Genomic DNA, 17,722 nt, shown 5'->3' on the forward strand with positions numbered 1-17,722 from the left:
CATTGGTAGTAAGTGTCACTGCAGCTGTCCCCTCTCCTTCCGTATTGGCTGCCCGGCGCTGCTGTGGATGCTGGGATAAGGGAACCGCATCCCAGCATCCACAGCAGCACCGGGCAGCCAATACGGAAGGAGAGGGGACAGCTGCAGCGGCGCTTACTAAAAATTACATTGTGCTGCTGCGGCTCCAGTCCCCCTCCCTCCACCTCCTTCTCCGCTGCCCGGCGCTGCTCTCTCCTCCACAGCGCGGCGCATGGCGCACACAGCAGAAGTGGCATGTAATGAGTTAATTTGATTCATTACATGCCGCTGGCCGTTGCGCCCTCAGGGCAACTGTGCTGTGTGCCAGGCACACCTGGCACACAGGTAGTTACGGCCCTGCCTTTTCGTTTGTTTGTTTGCGATTATATTAAAGATGAGCAGGTTTGGTTCCTCGGGATCCGAACCCCCCGAACTTCATCCATTTTACACAGTTCCGAGGCAGCCTCGGATCTTCCTGTCTTGCTCGGCTAACCCGAGCGCGCCCGAACGTCATCATCCCGCTGTCGGATTCTCTCGAGATTCATGTTCTATATAAGGAGCCGCGCGTCGCCGCCATTTTCACTCGTGCATTGGAGATGATAGCGAGAGGACGTGGCAGCATTCTCTCAGTTTCTGTGTTCAGTGTGCTGCAAATATCTGTGCTCAGTGTGCTGCAAATATCTACGATCTCTGCCTGAAAACGCTCTATATCTGTGCTGCATTGTAGGAGGACAGTGCAGAATTTTGCTGACCACCAGTATATATATATAGCAGTACGGTACAGTAGTCCACTGCTCTACCTCTGTGTCATCAAGTATATTATGCATCCTTACCTGTGCTGTATTTTAGTTGTGCACAGTATATAGTAGGAGGATAGTGCAGAATTTTGCTGACCACCAGTGTATATATAGCAGTACGGTACAGTAGTCCACTGCTCTACCTCTGTGTCGTCAAGTATACTATGCATCCATACCTGTGCTGCATTTTAGTTGTGCGCAGTATATAGTAGGAGGACAGTGCAGAATTTTGCTGACCACCAGTATATATATATATAGCAGTACGGTACAGTAGTCCACTGCTCTACCTATGTGTCGTCAAGTATACTATGCATCCATACCTGTGCTGCATTTTAGTTGTGCGCAGTATATAGTAGGAGGACAGTGCAGAATTTTGCTGACCACCAGTATACATATAGCAGTACGGTACAGTAGTCCACTGCTCTACCTCTGTGTCGTCAAGTATACTATGCATCCATACCTGTGCTGCATTTTAGTTGTGCGCAGTATATAGTAGGAGGACAGTGCAGAATTTTGCTGACCACCAGTATATATATATATATATATAGCAGTATGGTACAGTAGTCCATTGCTCTACCTCTGTGTCGTCAAGTATACTATGCATCCATACCTGTGCTGCATTTTAGTTGTGCGCAGTATATAGTAGGACAGTGCAGAATTTTGCTGACCACCAGTATATATATAGCAGTACGGTACAGTAGTCCACTGCTCTACCTCTGTGTCATCAAGTATACTATGCATCCATACCTGTGCTGCATTTTAGTTGTGCGCAGTATACAGTAGGAGGACAGTGCAGAATTTTGCTGACCACCAGTGTATATATAGCAGTATGGTACAGTAGTCCACTGCTCTACCTCTGTGTCATCAAGTATACTATGCATCCTTACCTGTGCTGCATTTTAGTTGTGCGCAGTATATAGTAGGAGGACAGTGCAGAATTTTGCTGACCACCAGTATATATATATATATATATATATATATAGCGGTACGGTACAGTAGTCCATTGCTCTACCTCTGTGTCATCAAGTATACTATGCATCCATACCTGTGCTGCATTTTAGTTGTGCGCAGTATATAGTAGGACAGTGCAGAATTTTGCTGACCACCAGTATATATATAGCAGTACGGTACAGTAGTCCACTGCTCTACCTCTGTGTCATCAAGTATACTATGCATCCTTACCTGTGCTGCATTTTAGTTGTGCGCAGTATATAGTAGGAGGATAGTGCAGAATTTTGCTGACCACCAGTATATATATATATATATATATATAGCAGTACGGTACAGTAGTCCATTGCTCTACCTCTGTGTCATCAAGTATACTATGCATCCATACCTATGCTGCATTTTAGCTGTGCGCAGTATATAGTAGGACAGTGCAGAATTTTGCTGACCACCAGTATATATATAGCAGTACGGTACAGTATTCCACTGCTCTACCTCTGTGTCGTCAAGTATACTATGCATCCATACCTGTGCTGCATTTTAGTTGTGTGCAGTATATAGTAGGAGGACAGTGCAGAATTTTGCTGACCACCAGTATATATATAGCAGTACGGTACAGTAGTCCATTGCTCTATCTCTGTGTCGTCAAGTATACTATCCATATGTGTGCTGCATGTGCTGTTTGGGGACTATTTTTTAAATCGGCCATCCTGTCTGACACTGCAGTGCCACTCCTAGATGGGCCAGGTGTTTGTGTCGGCCACTTGGATCGCTTAGCTTAGCCATCCAGCGACCTTGGTGCACCTCTTTTTTTCTTTGCATCATGTGATGTTTGGGGACTATTTTTTAAATTGGCCATCCTGTCTGACATTGCAGTGCCACTCCTAGATGGGCCAGGTGTTTGTGTCGGCCACTTGGGTCGCTTAGCTTAGCCATCCAGCAACCTTGGTGCACCTCTTTTTTTCTTTGCATCATGTGCTGTTTGGGGACTATTTTTAAATCGGCCATCCTGTCTGACACTGCAGTGCCACTCCTAGATGAGCCAGGTGTTTGTGTCGGCCACTTGGGTCGCTTAGCTTAGTCATCCAGCGACCTCGGTACAAATTTTAGGGCTAAAAATAATATTGTGAGGTGTGAGGTGTTCAGAATAGACTGGAAATGAGTGGAAATTATGGTTATTGAGGTTAATAATACTATGGGATCAAAATGACCCCCAAATTCTATGATTTAAGCTGTTTTTGAGGGGTTTTTGTAAAAAAACACCCGAATCCAAAACACACTTGAATCCGACAAAAAAATTTCAGGGAGGTTTTGCCAAAACGCGTCCGAATCCAAAACACGGCCGCGGAACCGAATCCAAAACCAAAACACCAAAAATTTCCGGTGCACATCACTAGATTATATACATTTGAGGATTCCAGGACAGAAAGAGACATTCCACCAGACCATATGGATGTTTTTGTATGAATTCAGCTCTTATACAGGCCCTAAAGATTGTGACTTAGGGGCCTATTTATCACCATCCGCATCCAGGATATGGATGACAGGTGATAAAATCGCCCAAACTCGCACTGCGATAATTGATTACATCACAGGGATGTATCAATTATCGCATGCAGGAACAGAGCTTGCGATAAAGCTCTGTCCCTGCGATGCCTCTTCGCAGCATCATCGGGCTATTTTTTGTAAAATATACCCCGATGTCCTGCAGCGCATGCGCCACCGCCATCGCCGCTACCCGGTCGACTTCCCCCATAGCGACTACTCCCGTGTGCCGCGGACCCACCCCCCCAGCAGGATAATATACTCACCTGTCCAGGGAGTCGGTCCGCGCTGCTTCAGGAGGCTGCCGGGTCCTTCTCCTGCGCTGTGACCCCCGGTGCTGTAAAGTGCGCTGCCATTTTGCAGCGTCACTTTACTGCACCGGGGTCACATTGCAGCATATGGGGGACCCGGCGCCCAGCAGCGCTAACCAGAGCAGCGGACACCGGCTCCCTGGACAGGTGAGGTTTTTTTTTTTTACACTCTGATCAGCTTGTGTGTCCATCGGACACACAGAGCTGATCACTGGAGCCGGGTACCCAGGGGCAGAGAAACCTGGGCAAAAGGGTGCTTATCGCAGTGCCGCCCTGTGAACTCGCCAGCCTGAGCTGGTGAGATTATCACAGGGCACACTGCGGTATTTTTTCACTCTTTTTTTTTTTTTTTGTAAATCTGGTCAGATCGCATTTCCCATTAGAAGTATGGGGAATGTGATGTGGCTTACTAAAAAAAAAGTGAATTAAAGGGTTTGGAGCAGTTTTTCATGAAAACTGCTCCAAATGCCCTTTAATACATTCAGGTGATACTAAAAATAATGTGAAAAGTAGTGATGAGCGGATTCGGTTTTACTCGGTTTTACTCGGTTCTCAAAACCGAATCTTATTGGCTATCCAAAACACGTGACATCAGTGAGCCAATAAGATTCGGTTTTGAGAACCGAGTAAAACCGAGTAAAACCGAATCCGCTCATCACTAGTGAAAAGGGTGTGAAAACACCCTTTTTCACAATATTTTAGTAAAAATAATTTTAATAAATAGGCCCCTTAGACTTTAAGGATTGCCTGTTAGATATATGCTACACAGCCTGTATGTAGTGATTGTGGGGGTGATTCGGAGTTGATTGTAGCTGTGATAAATTTAGCACAGCTACGATCAGGCACACTGGGCCCCCTCCCGCCCAGCGAACGCCTCTGCCTGTCAATCAGGCACAGGTGATCGCTGGGCAGCGACAGCCGTCGGCTGTCTAGCATGCGCTGGTGTACTGCGGCGCCGGTGCATACGCACTTCTGAACTGCAATGAACGGCAGCATGCGATTAGGTCCGAATGTGTCTCCTAATATAAGGATAGTACAGTTTATGGTGGAACTGAATGTCTTATAATCATTTGTTTCTCAGGCCCCTATAAGGGTATTTTGTATGAAGAGTGAGCACAGGTGTTTGGCCTTATCAGATTTATTATAATATGTGTAATTCTTGTGTGGTGGTAAGTGACCCACCTTTGATAATACTTGATTGCAGCTCCTAGTGTGTGCAGCAGTCCTCTATATCTTTTTGTTATACAGTATATAGCATCCCTTATACATTATCTTAATGATGGGACATCAGGACTATGCTAATTACATGTCACTTTTGTGTGTCCGGATGTTTTTATTAGATTATTTGATGCAGAGTTGAATGACAGTCAGTTTGCAGAGCACACCTGCTCATGCTGCGGAACCAGGCATATACAACTAAGGGGTAGAGTCATTCATACACAGTTCAGTGGCATCTCTACGGATGATGAAGGCGCATATCTGGGCTCTAACAGGGCATTTTCACATAGGCAATATTCGCTGAGGGCTATGTAGGCTTGTGTAGATTCCAAATGAATCTTTTGCACCTAGTCTCAGGCTGGTTCAAGTGCGTGCTGATGATGACAGGGATAAAAAAAAAAGTGTACAAATAGCAATTATATACGGGACAGAGAGGCATCGGCCTCTCTGTCCCGTATAATGTGCACAATGAAGGTATGAAAGACAATTCCGGATATGATTGTTGGTTGTGTAATGCAGTGCTTGCTCAGTAGGACGCTGTATCATAATGTCAAAGTCAGACATTTTCCCATGGCAGCATTCCAATGATAAGATTGACAGTAAGCATTAACAACAAATAAATAATTTATTTGGCTCATGGCAAGTCAACATTTATTATTATCAGAGTTGTACAAGAAAATCCATAGTTCAAATGAAAAAGAATATATTTGCTGCATTCACTTGAATGAATATTTAATAATGTACCCAAAACACAAGTGTGGAAATTGGTAGTTTTGTATCATAATCTTTGGCTTGAGAGAGTGATCATCTTTTCCCTTGTATTTTGTAACAACTACAAATTCTGTAATATTACAGTACAGATAGTACTAGTATAATGTCACTTGATATGTCACGAACTTCGTTAAAAGGCACCTGATGCTCTGAAGGGAGACTGCATAAATATTAGCTAGTAATGTGTACTGAATAGAACTATTTATTCATCACGTCTTTATTTCATCAAATATACTAGATGTTTATGACACATCTTTACTGTGTTGGGAAGCAGATTTACAAAGTCTACACGTTAGTGCTGCTACTGCTTTCTACAATTAGGTCTATTCACAGGGTATGGATTAAAAGATTGAAAATGATTGACAGTACATAGACAGTCAATAGATCAACACCAGATTGTCGACAGTCAATAGGTCAACAGGGTGACAGTTAAAGCAGTCAACATGTACTTAGGGTTCCAAAGGTCGACATGCAAATGGTTGACACAGAAAAGGTCAATTTTTTTCCCCTTTTGCCTAACTCTAACCATCCCCTTCCACAGCCTAACCCTAACCCTCTGCCAAATGCATAACCCTAACCATACCCTCCGGCAGCCTAACCATAACCCTTACCCTAAACATCATGAAAAAACATTCCGTGTCAACCTTTTCCATGTCAACCATCTGTTGTTGACCTACTGACTATTTACTGTCTATCTTCCATCTGGATAACCTAGTCACAAACTAAATTAACAATAACTGTTTACAGCATAGGACACTATATACTTTATAATACAGCACACGCATTTTGTACATGTTCCCTTCACTGTATTTAAAAATAGATTGTAAAAGTCCAGGAACATTTTCCAGACCTATGACCAATCATCTCTTATGGCATGCATAAAGCCGAAAGAAGTGGAACACACAGTGAAATCATGGTCCCCAAATAAAAGTTCAACATAGTTGAATTTCTCAAATGAATATCTGTGAAGAATTTATGCTCTGTTTCCTATTGCTCCCCATGTGAATGACACATGTTTGATGCCATAGGGATCAGTCATCCATAGGTCTCTGGACATTTCCCATGATTTCTTTCTTGTTGGTTTTATCCTTACCAGAACAGAGGGAAACTAAATAAGCTTACGTTGCACAAGTATTATATCTGCAACACTTGAGCTTGTTTTAAATCAATAATTTCATTTTTCAAAAACTTTACTATGTATTACTTATAATGAATCAACTTCTATAGCCTTAGTGAAGTCAAGATTTTACAATGTTTAATCTGTTAATAGATTTTACACAGTCCGAACAAGGCTAATCAGTTATCTTCTTACAGCTATCGAACAACTAGATCAGCACCTCACAGTGACTTACTTATTTAAGCAATAATTGCAACAATATTGTGCTTGGATTTCATGAACTTTTCAAATTGGAAAAACAAGTGTTTTTGCTTTGCGTCCCAATACTAGCTGGAAAGCAGAATAGTCTTTGCTAATGTGATGGCAAATTGAAGCTAGGCATTTTTATTCAAATTGATTTTCCAGCTGCTTTTACTTGGAGCTTGATTGAGAGTGATGGATAAGCTTAGAACAGCAGCTATGAGTGTTACTGCTTAACTAACTAACTAAAGGTATAAAAGTAATTCTACACAGAAAGTAAACAAATAAAATTACTTATTCAATAGTATTGTATAACACTACAATATTTTTCCTAATGGGGTAGAGAAATTACTCAGGATATATTGTACATATTAAGTTCTAGATTTTGAAACATTTCACAAATACTTTACACAGATGAAAAACAAGCATTGAGGCTGTGTGTGGGTATATATACATACATACACAGACATATATACATGTATATGTCACACATATATGTGTACAGTATTCATACGCGCGCGCGTGTGTGTGTGTGTGTGTGTGTGTGTGTGTGTGTGTGTGTGTGTGTGCATGTATAGTACTGTATATTATAGCACAGGAGTGAATCAGTAATACATTACTTATTATAGAAATGATGACCTAAGATGAAAAGGATCTCAGTATGCATTTGGTATCTACAGAGAATCACTTTTATCCTGGCTATACGTCATATCCCCAAATATTTATTCATTTTTGTTAAAGCATCACACACTGTGTTTAAGTCACTCCGCAAGTCTTGGACAACATTTTCAATACTCCTGGTGTCCTTAAGGATTTGAACACTCTGGGTGTAAGGATTGAAGTAGACCGAGAAGGGACGGTTGATTGACTTTGCAAACTCTCTAAAGGATTAAAAGACAAAGTTAAAAATGCACTTTAGAATCATTTCAGTAGTCAGAAATGTTCTCTATAGTTTCTTCTTTTTTCCCCCCCTCTCTCTCTCTCTCCTTAATAACTAAATGTACCTCATCTTTTCCTTGGCTTCATCAAAGCTTTCTGACACAAAGTACAAATCCTGAAAGGTAGTGATAATACATTCTTGCAAGCAAGTTGTCTTTGGATCAAACGTTTTCACAGTAGCTTTGTCAGACAAGGCATGCTGCAGAAAGAGAAACCAAACACACCTTTTAAAACAGAGCTTCAGGAAATAAAGGGAAATAAATCTCAAAATTCACTTGTTCTAGATTTAGCATATACGATGAGCTTACATTTTGAAGATATGATGATTCAAAACATTTAATTTCATTTTAACATAAAACAGCATTTTTTTCTATTGTAATTTTAGCTATTGTTTGATAGATGCGTTTTCGGTGTGCAGCAGACTGCTGATCTGTATTTAGTACAAACTCAGTTAAAGCTAGGGTACAGTGCACAATATAGAAAATAAATATATATATATATATATATATATATAGATATAGAGGTATTTCATAGTGGAATGCATACTTGTCAAGATGTAAGAATCTGTTTATATAAACAATTATCCTTATACTATTCTTATATTTGACCGTACATGACTCACGGGTTTGTATACTGTATATACAGTAGTTTTAGTTGAGTGAGACAAACATACAGAGTCCAACCAAATTCATTAGTGTGCTACATAAATGTTGATGGGCTGATCACTCATAGAGAGTTTTAAATTCTAAAGCTGGAATTCCCAAGCGCGGTCCTCAAGGCAAACTAACAGTGCAGGTTTTAGTTATATCCAGGCTTCAGCACAAATGGTTAAATCAAAATAACTGAAGTACACAGCGACGTGCGGTGAGATGAGGCAAATCCTTTCCTGTCATACTAACATATAAGCCAGAGTTTTGCTGCATGTCTTTTCCACACATCTCTGATCATAACTCACCAAATTTCCAGCAGTATATACTGCTGCACCTGTGTATAATGCCCACATGAACCCTCGGGTTCATATATTTTGTGTAAATCTGGTTCTGCTACTAGCTAGTGCCCCCTGAATGATTTACTGCACTGTAGCTAGGTGTCATGGTGCCCGGAGCAAGGGTATGTTTTGGCGCCCCTCTCCCCTGTTCTGAATTGTGGGCCTGGCCAACATGTGATGGCGTGTTACATTTGAAAAGAAACAATATTTAAATTGGTGACAGGGTCAGTTCTAGACCTTGTAGAGCTCATTGCGAAAGTTTCCTTTGGGTGCCCCCATGTGTAAAATATGGACAGTCAACTAACATATTGGGGCATGGATACATAATAGTAGCAATTCACATTACACTGCACAGTAGTGTCCATTATTTATATTGCACCATACACTAGAGCTGCTTATACACGTTATGCCACACAGTAGAAACGCTTATATATGTTACGCCAAAGAGTAGAGCTGATTATACACATTACACCACAATAGAGCTGCTTATACATGTTACACCACCGAAGAGCTGCTTATATATGTTACGCCACACAGTAGAGCTGCTTAAACACATTATGTCACATGCCACAGTAGAGCCTCTTATATATGTTACAGTATGTTAAAGCCCCTTTTACATGTTATGCCATGGTAGAGCCTCGCATACACTTTACTCCACAGTGGAGCCATTATGAAAGTAGCTGTAGTCAACTGTTTACTTTTTTAATTCAAATAAATTAAAAACACTATGTATGCCTCGACTGACCTGACAACCCCCAAACCCTTAATGAAAATAATGCCCTAAATGTGAACTTCCACATACCTGATAATCCCTCCAATCTGTCATTGAAAATAATGCCCCAAATCTGACCTGATAATCTCCCAATTTCTCAATGAAAATAATGTCCCAGAATTGCCTGAGAGGCAGAAATAGCTGCTCTACAGCAGCTTGAGGGGCAGGAAGAGCTCCAGCATGTGCTGGCTGTCAGCCTCTTGCTGTTGCCTCTGCCTGTCCTGTTCACTACCTAGTATCAGAGTCCGAGTCAGTGTGCACCTCCTCTGCTCTGTGGCACGCCCACTAACTATTCTGGCGCCTGAAGCTCGTGCTCCACTGGAGCTACCCTCGCTACACCCCTGTATAGTACTAATTAAGTCTCCTGTGCTCAAGCATGGATATCACTAAAAACTGGACTGTCAGTGTGCCTTGAGGACTGTGAGGTTGGGAATGCCTGCTCTAAAGAGTTCTTCTACAATAATACAACAGACATTAGTTATTGAGAACATTTATAATTAGTCTAACCTAAGCAGTATAAGTTATCTTTATTTATGCCTCCACAATGTCCAGAAATGTATCAAATGATCCTTGCTGATGACTGTACCCATTATTTGAACATAGTATGAATAAATAATGTACATAAACCAGTGCTCATAAATAGCATTACTCAGGGCAAAAGCACAATGTTTTAACCAGGATATCAGTCTCTAAGAAACCAATAGTTTATAGACTGAACTGACATGCGGCTCTATGTGCATTACAAGGCTGACCGCTACTGTGAAAGCATGAATTATTGAATGTGTACATAGGAGGACAGACTAGGTAAAACATAAAGACAGTCTCCTACTATCAGCACATGCTATCTATGGGCTGGTTTGTCATGATGTGAGTTCAAGGTTCTGAATTTTAATACTTATAGCCTAGGAGGAGTCATTAAAATAATGCTAAAATTAAAACATTGCATAAGTACTAGAACACATTATGCAGATCTGTAAGTCAGTGTTTATATAATATGTATTTTAGAGATGTGCGCAATGTTGGGCTCAAACGTACACCAAAAATACAGGTTTAAAAATTGCACTGTAACTAGATTGGACATATTTAAAAAATTCACCATCCTAAACAGTGTATCACGAGAAAATATGTCATGTCAAGATATGCTCTAAGTATTCAACATCAGGAGCCAGATGGCCCCAGATGATTAAGTATCCAACTCATCATGAGTTTCAATAGAGAAAACTTATCCCTGGAGCAATTCAGTGATCAGTAACGTTGCTATTTACCACCCCCATTGCTGGCTTCTGTAGATGTGCACAGCCACTGGGCACACAGTGAGGAGGTGGCGGAAGGATCAGCTTGGATACCTCTTCGCAATCCCGGTCCTTCTTCCCATAGGAAGGAGCGGGGCTCTGGAAACAAATGGCAACTAAAGAAGGCGTTTGTTCTTGGAGACAAACTCTAAAAACTTTCCAGAGTTTGCTGAACATTAGGCGGATTTATTGGGCCCCAAATAATGAGAGGGCCCATTACATAAAACATGCATGTGTAATGAGCATTAAGTGATGATGAATAGGCACCTAAGGGGCCTATTCAGCATTGCTCCGGTGTATTGCTCCGCTGCTCCAAAAAGCTTCAGTAGCAGTAATACCACCGCCATTACTGTCTTCTGCACATGTGTGACCTGAAATCGCACATGAGCACCACCAGTAGCAAAACTTATGAGTGGTGGGCCAAGGTGCAAAAATATGGTTTGAGCCCCCTTCTTCACCCCACTCCAAGTTTACAATATGCCACTTGGCATTGGGTAACAGGGAAAGGCAGTGACTGACAGGGAGAGCTAGAGGGTGACAGGGAGAGGCAGTGAAAGACTGGCCCCCTGCTCCTAGTACTGGGCCTTTCATCTGATATTGATCAAAATGGCTGGTCAGGCCAGGGAAAACTCTTTGCTGGTCTAGGCAGCTGTGGGCACCTTAGAGCATAGGGGCCATGGTGCAGTGCATCTGCTGTACTACCAGTAGTACCACCCCTGCACACAACTGCTGGGCACACAGTGAGGAGGTGTTGGAGGGATCTACTTGGATCCCACTTTGCAACCCCATGCCTCCTTCCCAAAGGAGGGAGTGGGGCACTGGGAACAAATGGCATCTGAAGATTTTGCAGTTTTTGTTTAACTTTAAGTGTTTGGAGTTTGCTGAATATTAGGCAACCCTAGTGGACCCCCAGTGGCGTAACTACTGCCCCCGCAGTGCTCGCGGTGGCTTGGGGGCGAGGGGCTGCGGGGGTGCCGCCACTGATTTAGCGCAGATTGACATGCAGACGAGCGTCCGCATATCAATCTGTTCTCACTAACCCTCCCTGCTGTAAGTGTTACGATTCCTGTACTCCAGACTGGAGAAGATCTTATGGCAGAGATCTGAGTACAGGAATGAAATACAGGTTGTGGGAGCTGGAGAGCCTAGTAACCCCTGGCGCCTTAACTCCGTTGTCTCGCCCGTGTTATCAGAAATCCCCTGCGAGACTATGGTTGCTTGAGCCCATGGCAGCCGCGTTCGAAGGGCGGATTATGTCTGCCCAACCCCGATGCCCCCGCAGGTCTTAATGGGAGACAAGGGGAAGTCCGAGACAGGGAGATAACAAGGGGCCCTCTGACTAAGCAACCAAGCCAGGGGTTACAATCTAACTTAACTAAATCAAAAGGTATGTGCGGACTAGCCGCCAGGGAAAAGGACAACCAAGGATCCACGGATCCGACACTCCTATCCGGCACCGCTGGACACCAGAGTGGATCTTGTGGAAGCGGAATCCTCCGCAAAGCACCAGAACTCAAAATAAACACAATAATAAATAGTAGCGGACAAGCCGCAACACACGGCTGCGCCGCGACTCACGAACACCACCAGATGTTAAAGGTGCTCGGTCAGACTCCAGGAACAGATGGTAACTTCCGAGTACTGGATCACTGAGAACAGGAACAAACGAACAGACCGGGACTGGGAACTCTCTCTGCAGCAGAATCAGGCAAACAGGAAGCTATCACCGGCGTCTGTGAGGAGTCCTGGGAGTGCTTTTAACAGAGAGTCTTCCAATCAGCTGTTTGGAGGCTGATTGGATTAAATGCCATGCAGCTGACAAGCTGCATGGCCAGGGAAACAGATGAGTGATAATTACAACATGCCGTGCAGCTGCATGCTACACAGCCAGGAAACCAGTGATGATATAAACTTAGACCCAGCAACGGGGAACACGATCCGACAGTGGCGTCCCCGTTGCTAGGCGCCGGCCGCACTGACGAGCGGACCCTCGGCGCCTAACAGTACCCCCCCCTTGAGGAGGGGTCAAGGAACCCCCAAATCCGGGTTTCTGAGGAAATTCCTGAAAAAATGCCCTCCTGAGCCTTGGGGCATGAAGGTCCTCATCTAGGACCCACGACCTTTCCTCAGGACCATAACCTCTCCAATGCACCAAAAAATAAAGCCGACCCCGGGACAGCTTGGAATCGAGAACCTTCTCAACCACGAACTCCTGCTGACCCTGTACATTAACTGGTGATCTCCCCTGAGGTTTTTTACGAGGAAATCTGCTAGATGAAACATATGGTTTGAGCAAAGAGCAATGGAAGGTATTTCCGATTCGTAACGTTTTTGGTAGCTGTAACCGGAAAGCAACTGGATTGACTTTTTTGATAATGAGAAATGGTCCAATAAATCTAGGACCCAATCTGGCTGAGGTTTGTCGAAGTTTGATATTGCGAGTCGACAGCCACACCCTGTCTCCTACTCTAAAAGTGCACGGCCGCCGGAACCTGTCCGAAAAATCTTTTTCCTTGAAAGCTGCTTTTCTGAGAGCTATGTGCACTTTTTTCCAAATAAGTTTAAGATGAGAGGTCAGGGCCAGAGAGGAGACAGAGGAATGTTGGAAAAAAGAATTAGCTCTGGGGTGGAAACCAAAAACTGCAAAAAATGGAGACACATTGGTAGAGGAATGACAGGCATTATTATAAGCAAACTCTGCCAATGGAAGAAACTCAGACCAGTCATTTTGGAGTTTGGCCGAGTACAAACGCAAATATTGTTTTAAGGATTGGTTCACTCGCTCAGTCTGTCCATTTGATTGTGGGTGATAACCGGAGGTTAATGATAATTTCATTTTTAACGAAGCACAAAAAGACTTCCAAAACTGTGCAATGAATTGTGGACCCCTGTCAGAAACAATATCAGTGGGTAACCCATGGAGTCTGAAAACATGACGGAGGAACAAGACTGCCAATCCCTGGGCAGATGGCAATCGGGGAAGACCAATAAAATGAGCCATCTTACTAAAACGGTCCACTACCACCCATATGACTGTGCATCCAGCTGACAGAGGGAGATCCACCACAAAATCCATGGAGATATGCGACCATGGTCTAAGAGGAACATTCAATGGCATAAGTTGACCAATAGGCAAAGAACGGGGAACTTTATGCTGTGCACAGACCTGACACGAAAAAACAAACTCTTTAATGTCTTTAGAAAGACCAGGCCACCACACTGCGCGGGATACCAATTCAAAAGTTTTAGCGACTCCCAGATGCCCTGCAACTTTGCTATCATGAAATTCCTCCAAAACAGTTGCTCTCAAAAACTTAGGAACAAAAAGACGACCAGCAGGAGTATTTCCCGGAGCTTGATGTTGAAGCAGCTTCAATTGAGAAAAAACATCCTGTGTGAGACCTGCCTGAATGACTGAAGGCGGAAGTATGAGAGTAACAGGACTGTTGTCTTGAGCTGGAAGAAAACTGCGTGAGAGGGCATCTGCCTTGGTATTCTTGGAACCAGGTCTGAAGGTGATAATGAATTTGAAACGAGTGAAAAATAAAGCCCAACGAGCCTGTCGGGCATTCAGTCGCTTAGCTGATTCAATGTATTGAAGATTTTTGTGATCTGTCAAAACAGAAATGGTATGGGTCGCTCCTTCAAGCCAATGTCTCCACTCCTCAAAAGCCCATTTAATAGCCAGCAACTCCCGATTACCAACATCGTAGTTGGATTCAGCAGATGAGAATTTCCTGGACATAAAGGCACAAGGATGTAACTCAAGGGAATCTGGATCCTTCTGAGAAAGGATAGCCCCTACACCAACCTCCGAGGCATCTACCTCAACGATGAAAGGCAATTCTGGGTTGGGATGTCTAAGGACAGGGGCTGAGACAAAGGCTTGTTTCAAGGCCTGAAAAGATACTTTAGCTTCACATGACCAATTGGTAGGATCTGCTCCCTTCTTAGTGAGTGCCACAATGGGAGCAACTATGTCAGAGAAAGAGTGAATAAACCTTCTGTAGTAGTTCGCAAACCCTAAAAAGCGCTGAATCGCTTTTAAGTTGGTGGGTTGCGCCCAACTCAGGATGGCTTGGAGCTTCTTAGGTTCCATTCGGAATCCCCGAGGGGAAATAATGTACCCTAAAAAGGATACCTCCGTGACGTGAAATTCACACTTCTCCGGTTTGGCATACAAGTGATTTTCACGTAATTTCTTAAGTACCTGACGCACCTGGGTAACATGTTGTTCTATAGAGTCAGAAAAAATCAAAATGTCGTCTAAATAGACCACAACGAATCTTCCCAGAAACTCACGGAGCACATCATTAATGAGATCCTGAAAGACTGCCGGAGCGTTAGATAGGCCGAAAGGCATGACCAGATACTCATAGTGACCTGATTGAGTACTGAATGCCGTTTTCCACTCATCCCCCGATCTGATTCTAATGAGATTATATGCTCCTCTCAGGTCAATCTTGGAAAAAATAACAGCCGAACGTAGCTGATCAAAGAGGACAGAGATCAGAGGCAGAGGGTAAGTATTCTTTACTGAGATTTTATTCAGGGCTCGAAAGTCAATGCAGGGTCTGAGGGAACCATCCTTCTTCTCTACGAAGAAAAAACCTGCACTTAAAGGGGATTTAGATGGCCTGATAAACCCTTTCTCAAGACTTTCTTTCACATACTCATTCATGGCCACAGTTTCAGGACCAGACAATGCATATAACCTTCCTTTAGGCAACGTGGCACCAGGAATTAACTCAATGGTACAATCATAAGGCCTATGGGGAGGCAAAATATCCGCATTGCCCTTGGAAAACACATCCAAAAAATCTTGGTACTCTCCAGGAATATGTGCGGGCCTGGCAGCAGCTACTCGGATAGGAAGTGTAATACATTCTTTATCACAGATGGTACTCCATTGTAGAATCTCCCCAGACTGCCAATCTATGATGGGATTATGAAAGGCCAGCCAAGGGTGACCCAGAACCACAGGAACTGCTGGACAATGGGTAAGAAAAAACTCAATCTTTTCAGAATGTAGAGCTCCCACCGAGAGCAAAACAGGAGGTGTACATAGAGAAATAACCCCATTGGATAAGGGACTCCCATCTAAACCATGCATGGTGATACACCTACTTAAGGTTAACTGAGGAATACCTAAGGCCTTGGCCCATGTTAAGTCCATAAAGTTTCCTGCAGCTCCACTGTCCACAAAAGCAGAGACCGAGGAACCGAGGCTGTCATAAGAAACTTTAGCAGGAACCAATAGTGAATTATTTGAGGAGATGAGCTGTAGACCAAAGTGAACCCCCTCACTATTCACTTGGTCAGGAAGTTTCCCAACTTGTTTGGGCAACTACGGGCAAAATGTCCCTTACCTCCACAGTATAAACACAGACCAGAATTTTGCCTCCTGGTTCTTTCTTCCGGAGACAATTTGGAGAGACCAATCTGCATAGGCTCCTCCATGTCTATCGGAACGGAAGAAACACAGGGAAAAGAAACTACAGATGCCCCTTTCTCAGTCCTCCGCTCTCTGAGCCGACGATCTATTTTAATAGAGAGCTCCATGAGTTTATCAAGGTTCTCAGGAGCGGGATACTGAAGGAGGCTGTCTTTTATAGATTCAGATAAGCCGAGGCGAAACTGACTGCGCAGGGCAGGATCATTCCAGCCACAGTCGTTCGACCAACGGCGAAACTCCGTACAATAATTCTCTGCAGGATTCCTACCCTGTCTTAGAGCACGCAACTGACTTTCTGCGGATGCCTCTCTATCAGGGTCGTCATACAATAGCCCTAAAGATTTCAAAAAAGCGTCTACAGACGATAAGGCCGGATCGTCTGTCTTTAAACCAAAAGCCCAGGTCTGAGGATCCCCCTGAAGCAGAGAAATTATAATTCCAACCCGCTGAGCCTCCGTACCTGAGGAAACTGGTCTTAAACGAAAATACAGTTTACAAGACTCTTTAAAATTAAAAAACTGTTTTCTATCCCCAGAAAAACGATCAGGCAGATGCATTTTTGGTTCAGGGATGACCCTCGGGGAAGTCCGTAACAGATCTTCCTGTGAGCTCACCCGGAGGGACAGATCCTGAACCATCTGGGTAAGTTCCTGAATCTGACTAACCAAAAACTGGCCAGGATTTGGCCCAACACCGGTGGGATTCATGAGGCCGACAAAATTCTCCCTACTGGATAAGTGAAAAAATTAACTCCTGTTGAAATTTTTTCTTTTGTCTGGCCGGTGATAATGTTACGATTCCTGTACTCCAGACTGGAGAAGATCTTATGGCAGAGATCTGAGTACAGGAATGAAATACAGGTTGTGGGAGCTGGAGAGCCTAGTAACCCCTGGCGCCTTAACTCCGTTGTCTCGCCCGTGTTATCAGAAATCCCCTGCGAGACTATGGTTGCTTGAGCCCATGGCAGCCGCGTTCGAAGGGCGGATTATGTCTGCCAAACCCCGATGCCCCCGCAGGTCTTAATGGGAGACAAGGGGAAGTCCGAGACAGGGAGATAACAAGGGGCCCTCTGACTAAGCAACCAAGCCAGGGGTTACAAGCTAACTTAACTAAATCAAAAGGTATGTGCGGACTAGCCGCCAGGGAAAAGGACAACCAAGGATCCACGGATCCGACACTCCTATCCGGCACCGCTGGACACCAGAGTGGATCTTGTGGAAGCGGAATCCTCCGCAAAGCACCAGAACTCAAAATAAACAATAATAAATAGTAGCGGACAAGCCGCAACACACGGCTGCGCCGCGACTCACGAAC

At 43.8% G+C, this 17,722-nt stretch overlaps 1 protein-coding gene across 1 annotated transcript in view; it reads right to left on the reverse strand.

Moving 5' to 3' along the window:
- Nucleotides 1–5,440: 5,440 nt before the first annotated feature.
- TPH2 (tryptophan hydroxylase 2) overlaps nucleotides 5,441–17,722 on the reverse strand; it is a 430,635-nt gene continuing 418,353 nt past the window's right edge. Inside the window, exons 10-11 of the mRNA XM_063927454.1 lie at nucleotides 7,967–8,100; nucleotides 5,441–7,843 (exon numbers count right to left, since the gene is read on the reverse strand). Of these exons, the coding sequence (XP_063783524.1) occupies nucleotides 7,669–7,843; nucleotides 7,967–8,100 (309 nt within the window). The 3' untranslated portion in view covers nucleotides 5,441–7,668. The remainder of the gene's footprint in view (nucleotides 7,844–7,966; nucleotides 8,101–17,722) is intronic.

This window comes from Pseudophryne corroboree, chromosome 6 (assembly GCF_028390025.1).
Source record: "Pseudophryne corroboree isolate aPseCor3 chromosome 6, aPseCor3.hap2, whole genome shotgun sequence".
Taxonomy (NCBI): Eukaryota; Metazoa; Chordata; class Amphibia; order Anura; family Myobatrachidae; genus Pseudophryne; species Pseudophryne corroboree.